General features: G+C 43.5%; 1 protein-coding gene and 1 long non-coding RNA gene across 2 annotated transcripts; both read left to right on the top strand.

Moving 5' to 3' along the window:
• The first annotated feature begins 293 nt into the window (after positions 1 to 293).
• Positions 294 to 6,900, top strand: LOC134225151 (serine/arginine-rich splicing factor 4). Its single transcript, XM_062704995.1, has 6 exons — positions 294 to 553; positions 747 to 1,144; positions 1,433 to 1,578; positions 2,260 to 2,826; positions 6,216 to 6,325; positions 6,403 to 6,900. Exons 2-6 carry the CDS (start codon positions 860 to 862, stop codon positions 6,543 to 6,545), a joined length of 1,251 nt encoding a protein of 416 aa, XP_062560979.1. The 5' UTR covers positions 294 to 553; positions 747 to 859; the 3' UTR covers positions 6,546 to 6,900.
• On the top strand, positions 2,833 to 5,803 carry LOC134225152 (uncharacterized). Its single transcript, XR_009983179.1, has 2 exons — positions 2,833 to 3,741; positions 3,794 to 5,803. It is a non-coding gene; the product is annotated as an uncharacterized LOC134225152 (long non-coding RNA).
• Positions 6,901 to 11,082: the final 4,182 nt, after the last annotated feature.

Here is an 11,082-nt window from a genome sequence, read left to right as displayed (position 1 = left end):
GGGTTGGTTGTTCTTTAACAAAGAAGATTGAATGCAGTGTTGGCAGAGTCATATTTTCTATCCGCGTTTCTCTTATTCAGGTCTCTAGTCACAAATATTGAACAACCCCCACCCCCTATTGCGTTTCGTAATATTTGAACATACCCTCTCCGTGTGGCCAAGCGTGTTTATAGTTCACCACATGGGTTTAAGGGTGACATTAGCGTACCTTTTACTAGTTATGTATCTTGTTTTACTTTTTATTTCGCTTTTAGCTTTTGTTTCCTTCGTTCCTTTTTCGTTCGGATCGAGACCGAGCCAAATCAAAAAGATACCGAACAGCGTCAAGAATAGACGTGGTTTTCTCGATTTTCTACGCTGCAGCGTTTTTCTATGCCGTTCATCTTCGAAAGCTGAGAAAAGAGTGAAGAAGCGTGCGCGTGTGAAAAAAGTTCCGAAAAAGAAGTTTTAGTTTCTGAAATTTAAAATCAGTGGTTTTTTAAGATCGATTCAATTCCGCTCTAAGGATTCGAAGTCGTAATAAATTGCTTCTACTATCGCAATATCTTCAAAGGTGAGTAATAAGACAAAATTCATGCAATTCGTGAGAGAAGATTTTTATTGGATCTTATTCGTTTTTCATTCGTTCCATAAATATACTTGATGAATCACAATTTTTACGCATATGAGGCGTGTATGCATCTCTCGCTATTTTTTTTTCTATTTCTCCTACCTAAAAAATATTCCTCATTTCGATCTATTTTCAGACTCCGCCATTTTTAAATTCATTGTTTTGTACCGCAAGCGCGACTTGTTGACCAGTGGGCTTTAGCCGACAGGAACGACGTTCTTCGTTCCGAATTTAAAAATCCTTTCAAACATGATGAGTTCCATCAGTAAGATCCATTTCAACAGTTCGACAGGCGTGTCGTTGAACGACCGGTTCACAGTCATTTCCAAGCTGAGTCCCTTGGACAAAGCGGCCGGGCTTGGACGGGAGCGAAACGGCGTTGGCGGCGGCGGTGGTGGTGGTATTTTGAGAAAGCGGTCCAATTCGGTTGATTCCTACGCTTCACGTGGTTCGTACGCCAATCGCCAGCTTGTCAATCAGTTGGACCGGCGTCACGTCGGACATCCACAGAACTCATCCCTACGGCTGAGAAATGTAAGTTGTTTGAAAGATTCGATTGGTGCAGTGCAGTGTGTGAGGTCAATGGCTTTATCAAGATCGTGATGACGACATTAGATTGATGCTTCAATGGTCATTTATGTGCTCTAAATTGGCTAGATTATTAATTTGTATGTTCAACTCAACTTAATAAATTCAAGAATAAAATTATGGTAATAGATCGTAATGTAAAATAAAATGGACTGAATTTGAAACACGAATGATGATATTAGGTATAAATCATTATTAACGTTATTATTTATTTTTTTAAATTTTGCTTCCCAGAAATCGATCCGATCCGGTCGACAGAGACTGAACCGGACAAGTTTGGCATCGCGTTCACAACTGAGGCGGGCGGCGGGTAACACACTGTCCCTGGCGGGAGGCTCTCGACGGTTGCAGCGATCGAACAGTTTCTCAGACATTGCTACGTAAGTACTTAAAATTGTGAAATTCTTGGGAACACAATATCCCTTCGGATGAAATGTTGATGTCATTAGAGATCATTGTTGGCAGCTACAGTTCCTCAAAGGGTAGAAAAAGAAAACTAGATTTAGTTTGTAGCATTCGAAAAGACGGTGTTTGCCGTTGTCGGAAGGCTTCACTGAAACATAGTTGCTAGACAGTGAAATCGTTTAATAGTTTGTTTTGGGTAGTAAATCAGATAAGCGCACGAAATAATAAATCATGTGCTGATGGTTGTTAGGCTAATGTAGTTGCCGTGACTGGAGGTAAAACATGCGAGCAAACAGCTGAAGGGGGAGTTTCGTAAAGTAAAACGATTGATAGCTAAAATTTATGTGGGTGACATACTTAATTTATGCAAAGCAGAGTTTTGCTACATTGTTTTTGGGTAAAATGTTGCATACATTTAGAATTTCATATTTTTGTTTACCGTGACTTCAGTGCCTGTACTCGCATGTTAGTCCCAATTGTTTTTTCATTATACCATGAAAAGCATTCCATTCAAGTGCTTTTATGTATGCACTTGTATATGTACATAGGTGCCCCTAAGTGTTATCAACATAGAATAAAAAACAATTAAATTACCAAATAAATATTTCTTTTACGTATACTAATTGTTATACAATCCACTTTTTCTCTTATTGCAGAATGAACGCCGACTTTTTCGAGCGTCAATCACTGCGTCGCTCCAACTCGCAGCTGAGCATTGCTTCCCGCCTCGGGACTGCAGGACGCTCTCGTGGCGCCCCTCGTCGATCGTTGCAACGTACTAACTCATCCACAAATCTCGCCGGTCGACCACAATCCCGTGGGCGGTCTCGTTCTCGGTCCCGTTCCCGTACCCGTCTGCCACGCTCTCAATCTCGGGGTAATCTCGCCCGCACCAGATCTCGCAGTGCCGGCCTCAATGGCACTGGCAATAATTACAATATCGAGAGTCGCCTCGGCCGAGCCGGAGGAGGCCGCATTCGAGGCCGCTCTAACGTCAGACGCGGCGGTCGCGGACGAGGTTCAGCTACGCTGGGTCGATCCGCCTCACGGACGAACCTCCGCTCTGGAAGCGTGAATGGTCGTCTCGGTGCTAACCGAAACAATCGACCGATGGGAACCCGCGGTGGACGCGGACGTGTTGCCAAACGTGGCCAACGGCGAGGAGCAGGTGGATACGGCCAGAACGGAGCTGGCGCCGGTAGACCTGGACGTACCCTGCAGAGGTAATAACCCGATGGCATATTGTATAAATGGAAGGGACGGAATTATATTCAAATTCGTTGATATGGTGGATGCTTATCAACATGGACGTGATAGAAATACTCCGTCAATTGAGTAGCCATGCATCCCCCCATGATGCCTAACGATGCTTTTAGAAGCCATGCGCAATCTCCAACTTAACCCTTAATGTCTGTTCCATGAAGAAAACCGAATAGCATAATCAGGAAGCAAACCACGATTACTAATCACTGGCCAACGGAAACCATACGACACAAGAACAGAGCGACCAGTGGAGGAAAATGGAAAACACCCACTCGCCCTCCTTAAAATCCTTATCGCGTTAAACTTTCTCGGGTGAAGCCGCTGGAAATTAATTTTGCATAACTTCTGTACCAAAGAACTGACTCGACGGCCTGTGAACAATTTTTTCTAACCATCCAAACTGGCAATCGCTGGGATTCGCCTTGCGCCGAAAGTTTTCTGATCCAAGGAATTTCCAACCCTGGCCAGCGACCATCGCCGCTTTCGAAGAACAGAATTGTGTCATCCAATAGGTCACTGATTAACTGGTGGTGTAATCATTTGGTTCTATCTATCTCGATTCTCGCCCAATGACAGAATACCCTTCTTTAGTGAAACGGTCTGTGCAAAGCGCATTCCATACAACAAGAACAACCAAGCCCGCTTGCTAGACGAGCGATTTTCTTGTAGTTGCAGCAGCTGCTTGCGATCCTGTTGCGGTGCAGCATCTCGATGAAATCCAGGTTTGCTCCCGATACCGACGCTGTGATGAACTCGCTCTGCTGGATGGTGGTGGTGTTTATTGCCGGCGGCAACCGATTCGGATGTTGAGCGTTCGGAATGTGATTATGGTAAAAAAGATTAATGGACGATGACATTTGTCGCTGGGTATCACGGTATCTTAATTCATCTGACTGGAACTGCATTCACTAATCTTTCCTTTTGTAGCTCGAATCATCGAACAAGCGGTGGGGAAAGGCACTGTAGGATTGGGCTCCGAATTAAGTTTGTTTTAAAATGTTTGTTTTTGCAAAACATCAAAGTTTCACGCTAGAGAGATCTCCATGTCCCTCATTTTTCGAGTTCAAAGAGTGCTCCAATTGTACGAACTTTGCTGCAAATTTAAAATACGTGGCTATGAACACGATAACGTGAATTAATTTTTCACAATAAAATACATCCTCACCAAAGGTGTATTAAGGTAGCGCTTCTTCGCTTTTATCGCAACAGTTGCAACGAAGGAGTCGTTTAATTATCCTGGTAGATTTGTTGGATAATGAAGGGAGTAAAAAGTAAAACGAATAATTTGATGATATCGCAACATTCAAGATTTGTTTTTAAATAATTGACTTGGGAACTAAAATCTATTGCAAATACGATTTACGAGAGGGGATTCTCGAATAATGAAATTCATCCCCAAAATTTAAAGGAGGTGAGGGAGAACGTGATTCAATTCCTAGTGGAAGCTAAAAAGGTATTCCAAGATGATAGCAAGCATTTTTTGGACCACGAACTACGAATCTACAGACCTCTGAAAGGACAAAAAATAGGACCACCATTTTGGGTTAACTTTTTAGGGTCGAAACGTGAGAATTGAGCCATGACTACCGGCACCCCAATGATTATCATTTACTAATATCTTTTGACATACCGTCGTCGGGGGCGACAATGGGTCAAATGGGGGTGAGTATAGGTCACTCTTTCAACTACTTAGAATGCTTGTAGAATAGATTGAATGTATCTTAGTGCAAGAAGACTAAAATATAAGAGACCTCTTTTTGAACGATTTTGCTCTACGATCTCCAAACTGCCTGTGAGAGCGATGACCCATTCTCACCCCCCAGACCCATTGTCACCCCGATGGCGGTAGTGAATAAGTTTGTTGTCTTGATTCTTAGTTTTTGAGATACTGGAGTTGGTCCTATTTTTTGTCCTTTCAGAGGTCTGTAAGTTCGAAGTCCGTTGTCCAAAAAATGTGCATCACCGGCTGAGATAAATTCAGGTAAATTCCCCCGGGCTGCCAAAATACAGCCCTCCAAAGTTGGTAATTTTGTATGAAAAACGGCCTCTGGTCTTAGTTTTGTCCGACACTGTATTTGGACCCAATGGTTTCACTAAATTTACGATCAGTATCTTGAGGACTTGGGAGTGAATCCAGAGAGAAATAAAAAAAATATCACACTAATCCTCTCTGTATACAGTAGGGGTAAAGTTTTTCGCATATTGTGACGATAATGAACTTGCGGTGCCCTGCGTAAATTTTATTTTTTTTAAATTTGTTCTTCACATAGTAGAATACACTGGATTTTGTTTTTACGCGATTTACATTTTCTCAATTTTCCACTCTTCCTAAATGTTTAACGTATATTAATTACCATGTGATTTTTCTTTGATTTATTCCGGATTTTTTGAAACATGTTGCGAAGAGTTTGGTGGCAAATTGAAGTCACACGATCAAAAATACGAGCGAAAAAAAATCGTGTAAAAACAAAATCCTGTGTACTCATAATAGGCAAATGTAAAAAGTTTTTTGATTGAATACAGCTGAGTTATAGAAAAAGGTCGTAATCGTTATTTTGTGATTTTTTATACATGTGCAGTTCAGTTTTCCAATGCAATTAGGCCTTTAAACTACTCCTAACAGTACTTTAATCTATCATAATTCAGTTCTAAATAGGACACTGATGTGGTAGCCTTAAATCTAATATCTGGTCTGGTTCAGCCCTTTAACGTTCGTCAGTATTAGAGGATTTATGTGACTCAGCACTGAGAAAGACACACGGCTGCAAATCAAATTATGTTTTCTTGAATGATCGAATGATATTATAGGTATGAATCTATTAATGGCACTTGACCTACTACAGATATCTCGCTGTATTCTTGACCTCAATATATTGTAGGCCCGAAAAAAATCGATTACAAATCTACTTCTACTGACTAACCAAATCGAACGTAGAACGAACAAAATCTCAATTACGAGAAAATGGCAGACAAATTGAAAAAAGTTTCATTTCAATATTTGAATGATTATAATGATAACGAAATATTGCTGATATCTTCGAAAAAATTTTGTTTCGTTTGTAAAAGAAATATCTTAAATTTTATATGTTCTTTGTACGAACATTCTCAAAAAATTGCATTAAACGTGGCATGTTCGAATGCCCTTTTCTTGACTTGACATTATACGACATTTGATTTGGTTTCAACAAAGAAAACCCAAATATCTGGGTTTTTTCATGCAAACAATGAATTCTCGTATCGCTTCTCCAAAAGAGATGTCCACGAACAAAACGATTCGTCGGTGGCTGTGTCGCTTCCGAACCTTCCTGGGGGGCCCAATCCTAAGTCGCCGTTTCGATTCTTATTCCAGACGTGGAGGAGCAACACAACAAGCGGGCACATCGCGTCGTGGCCGATCACGCTCCCGCGGTAGGGCGGTATCGCAGAACCGCGGCCGAAGCGCACAGCGTGGTCGCAATGGTAAACTATTTTTGCCTCTAACAAATTGCTTAGTTTGTGGCGTCGTATGTGAGAGTTTTTTTTTCTTTCGGTTTCAGCATCCAAGGGACGACGGGCATCGGCACCGTCCATGAGCAAGGAGCAACTGGACACCGAACTGGATCAGTATATGGCAAACACAAAATCGTCGCTGGACAGAGAAATGGACGAGTACATGAATGGGTTAAATAGTACCGCTTAGGATTCAACATCGAGTGGCATGGGAGATAGAAGGTTTGCGGTCAGAAGCAGTGAACCGCTTTGACGGTTAGAATCTAACCAACAAAAACTTGTATATCGTTATTAAAGAAAAGTATGATAAGATTCTAAACATAAAAGATGAAACTCGTAGGCATTAAGGATTTTTCTCCGTTCACACGAGAGAGAAAAAAAAACATTTAAACTGAATTTTTGTAAGGAGCACTTTTGATTATTTATCTAATAGAAGATATCGACTGTACATAACATAAAATACAAACACGCAACAAAGACGTGTAGTAGACCCGAGGCAAAGAATGCGAAAGGAATAAAATTTGTTTTCATATGACTGAATTAAACACGAGTTGTTGAATGCGATACCACAATCTCCCTTCTAAGTTTGATGATAAGGAAAAAAATAGGATTGTACAGATCTCATTCGATTTTGGCAACACGTTCGGAACAATTATGTTGCCAAAATTTTATTTTTGCTTTCTCATGATACTTCTTCACTCATTGTGATACTTTTTCCGCTGATTTTGGTATCTAAGCATTTTTGATGTGAATTTTGGCTGACTCAAGTAGCCTTTTTTTAAACTAAAAATTCTTTTATTTATCCTTTGAGATTTTTTTAAACATTAATTTTACATCTAAAGTGTTTGGCCTTTGGGCCCTTCAGCTTAGGTTTCATATTTCTCATTATTTTTTCATTTGTTTGTTTTGAAATTCTGTTTTACATTGCTGCCTGAAAAGGCAATAATTCATTTGTTAAAATTTGATAACCTATCTAACTATTTACACTAATATTTACAAAATAATTTGATAATATTATTGGGTAAAAACGACCTAATTAGAGCTTGATCCGAAAGCACGCAACGGACGCTGAATCTTTCCTCACACTCACCAAAGCGTTCGTAAAGTGTTTTAATACCGGCCAGACGGTGGACCTCAGAAGTTCGTGTCCTGGGAGGAGTGTTGAGGATCATCCTCAGAACTTGTTTTGCACTCGTTGGAGTTTCAAATCATGAGTTTTAGCGCAGCTCTCCTAGACCAGCAAGCCGTATTCGATCACAGGGAGGATGATTTGCTTGTAGATAGCAAACTTATTTTTTAGCGATAATGATCAAAGGGTAGAGTTTCAACAAAATGTTACACTTGGTTACCGTTCTGTCAACCTGTTGCCTAAAAATAAGCTTGCTGACGAGGGCCAAGCCTAGGTAGTAAGCCTCATTGCCCCATTCCACAGTCGTGCTATTGAGGATGTCCCCAGGCGAAGCAAGCTTAGGGGATTTAGAGTGGGGAAAATGATGACCTGGGTCTTCGCCGCGTTGATACAGATCTTGAGGTGAGGTACTCTGTCAGGGAATCCAGGCCTCGTTGGAGTTTTGCCATTAGCGCTCTGATCACTCTACAGAGACAGAATGCCGCCTTCTGGAGGTTCTGGGAGGTGGGTCCGAAGATACTGCCCTGGGGGACGCCTGCGAAGATGTTGTGCGCATTTCAGCTCACTCTGGTGATTGAGACCCGGACATGTAATTGTTGACGATTTTCTCCAGGTAGCTGGGAAGATTGAAGCGTTGTAGTTTGTACACCAGGCTATCATGCCATACATTGTCGAATGCGTTCTCAACATCGAGTAAGGCCATGGCGGATGCTTTTGAGACAAACTTGTTCTGACGTTGGTAACTCGGGTCAGTTGGTGTACGGTTGACCGACCGCGTCGGAAACCACACTAATTAAAGATCAGCGAAAGATGCTCGAAGAATGGAGCACTCATATGTTTGAGCTCGAGATTCAGGATGCTGTCGAAGCCTGGGGCCTTCATGTTTTTCGATGATTTGATATAGGCCGTCGATTCGTCAGCTAAGATCTCTAACTCCTCCGAGAAGTCTCGGAGTGGAATGGACCGGGGCTTGGATTTTAGTATTTTGGTCATTTTCCAGAACGGTTTAGCATAGTCTGGGAGAGTGCGGATTTTTGAGGTCCATCATTCTGGCCTTGATAATTTTTGTGATTCGATTGCAGCGTGCCGCAGCGTACCTTAAGCTCAGGCGTCCAATACACTTAAACTGCCTTCAAGTGACATTCCGCAATCGAATCAAATCTTTGGTGAGTGTATCGATTGTTAGGGTCTTACTTACCTGGCTAGCCGTCGGTACGGTCGATACATGTTGTTCACGGGCCACCGAGATCGCCTCCTCGATGGAACGTTGCTGACGATCAATAGCTTCAGGCGTTTATGTATAAGATTTAAGAAATGAATTGTTAAACTTGATTTCGGCTCCGTAACGCTTCACGGCAATTGAGCCTCCATAATAAACAAAAGATTAAAAAAAAAAGCTTCAGGCGTTACCGACCGCGCCTCGTAGTTGACTTTGGCTTCCACGCACTTTTGGAACCGGCCCCAGTCGACTCTATGATAATTTCGCCGGGACAGATGATGCTGATTAACCGAGGAGCCCACTTCCACCACCACCAGATAGCGATCCGAGCTGAGCTCCTGGTAGACGACCGGCTGCGAGACGTTGACGTTCATGTTGGTGATGTACAAGTCGGACCGACTCAGCCGAGTGGGGAGTTCGAGCTCAGGATCGTGAAGTGGCCTTCCTTCACATCGTTGCTCCAGATGGTGCCGTTTCGATTGCTGCAACTGTTGCTCCAGGCTTGATGTTTGGCATTCAGGTCGCCGGCAATGATGTACTGGCCTTGTCTCAGTACGCCGCGATGGGCGTGATTGAGCCGACGGAAGTAGTCACTTCGACACCGATGGCTTCGATTATGCTAAGCTGGAAGCTTGGCAGCCGGGGACAGTTGATGTTATATCGAAGTGCGATGGCCACACCACCTCCCCTGGACGGCCGGTCGAGTCACACGATGCGGAAGTCCGGGATGTGGACGTTCACCGCCGGTTTTCTGTGCGTTTCAGTGATGATCGCCACGTCGATTCCATTCTCCTCGAGGAAATCAGCCAGTTTGATGCTTTTGCTCTTGAGCGAGCAAGCGTTCCAGTTGACCAGGCCCACCCTAGCAGCCATTTTCAGTAATGCACGTACCAAGAGTCCTGGTCGAAACGGGTTTTGCAGCCGAGTGGCGAGCTGCGCGAAAATCGGCTTCAGTTGCTCCAGAGTGTAAAGCGGACCAGATTCTTCCGGTGGGATGGCTTCGTTCTCCGACTGCCGACGGAATCCATGAGGAGGGAGAGGGAGCCATTTGCTGGTGGATGGTGTCGATGGTGCTGGAGCTTGAACCGACGCAGCTGCCGCTGCCAGTCGCTTGTGCGGTTGTAACGGTGGGAGTATTGTAATCGCACGACGGGGAGTCGGGATGGCTGGAAAGTTCAGCTCGTTGAGAGCAGGAGTACGGTTCTTCTTCGGGCCAAAAATGCCGCCCGCTTTGGACAGTCCTTGGTTGTACCCGATGTTTGTCGCTCCCAGTCAACGACGGTGTAGTTTATAACGCTAACCAGCTTCAGGTCCTTCCAGGTGGAGAAGCCGTGCTTAAGGTCTTATCTTACTTAAGGTGGACCAGGTAAATCTGGTCGCGATATCTCCTCGTCTTGTCGTGACGAACGATCTTGTGTATGGCCATTGGCTTCAGGCCGCAGCTCTCGAGTTCCGAAATTAGATCTTCTTCCTTCATGACATGAAACCCTCGTAGTAAAGCCTTGAGTGGCTTCGTGCCGATGGGTAATGAGTGTAGTACTCATACTTGTGGACCTCGAGGAACTTCACGACGGATTGTTGATGGTCCTTGTTTGCCGGCATTTTCTTCACGCCCTCGCTGTAAAGCCAAAAAGTACATTTCAGTCCCTTAGCGATCAGTTGACGAATTTTCGGGGGCAAATCCGGTGGATCGCCCTTCACAAACACGGGCGGGCACTTCTCCTTCCGCTCCGGGTGCATCTGCGGCAGCTGCGATTGCTGATTCTTTCTCTTTTTCGGCGGATTGCTGGTGTCATCAAGCGGCAACGTCGAGAACGAGAACACGTTGGTCTGCAAAAGCTGCTTGGTGGGGTTATCCGCGCCTCCAAGAGCAGTGCGCTTAGGCACTTTCCCCGCGACCGAATCGGCCACCGAGTCTTAAATGACGAATCCGGGAGAAAAAAAACACCAACGAAAATACGAAAAAAAAAACGAAACGGAGCATACATGCGTTTGAAATTCAGAGTGTTATCGAAGCCAAGGGCCTCCATGTTTCTCGCTGATATGAAATACGCCGGTTCATCAGTTGAGATTTCCAACTCTTCCGAGAAGTCCTTGGCCTGTTCAAGATTGTGTGAGCTATTTCGGCGGCAGGAATTATCAATATTTGTATGGGAAAAATCTTACATGGGGGGAGGGAGGGTGGTTACCATTTTTAATCCATTCTAAAACATCATAAACCATGTGTATTGATGGACATGAAACCTTGTTAATTTCTTTGTAATTCCGAGATATTTGTCAGTTTCTGATTGGTTATTTCTTTTACGATGAAGCACTTAGCATGATAACATTTTTCGAAAGTCTTTTCGTCAAGAATGCTTTCATAGTGTTGAAACATTT

Source organism: Armigeres subalbatus, chromosome 3 (genome assembly GCF_024139115.2).
Source record: "Armigeres subalbatus isolate Guangzhou_Male chromosome 3, GZ_Asu_2, whole genome shotgun sequence".
Lineage (NCBI taxonomy): Eukaryota > Metazoa > Arthropoda > Insecta > Diptera > Culicidae > Armigeres > Armigeres subalbatus.
Note: the sequence above shows the minus strand (reverse complement) of the source record. Positions and strands in the feature narration are given on the sequence as shown.

Excerpts from the sequence above, each read along its gene's own strand:
- LOC134225151 (XM_062704995.1), top strand. The coding sequence starts at position 860 with ATGATGAGTTCCATCAGTAAGATCCATTTCAACAGTTCGACAGGCGTG. Across the intron at positions 1,145-1,432 it reads CATCCCTACGGCTGAGAAAT|AAATCGATCCGATCCGGTCG; the intron begins GTAAGTTGTTTG and ends TTTGCTTCCCAG. Across the intron at positions 1,579-2,259 it reads AGTTTCTCAGACATTGCTAC|AATGAACGCCGACTTTTTCG; the intron begins GTAAGTACTTAA and ends CTCTTATTGCAG.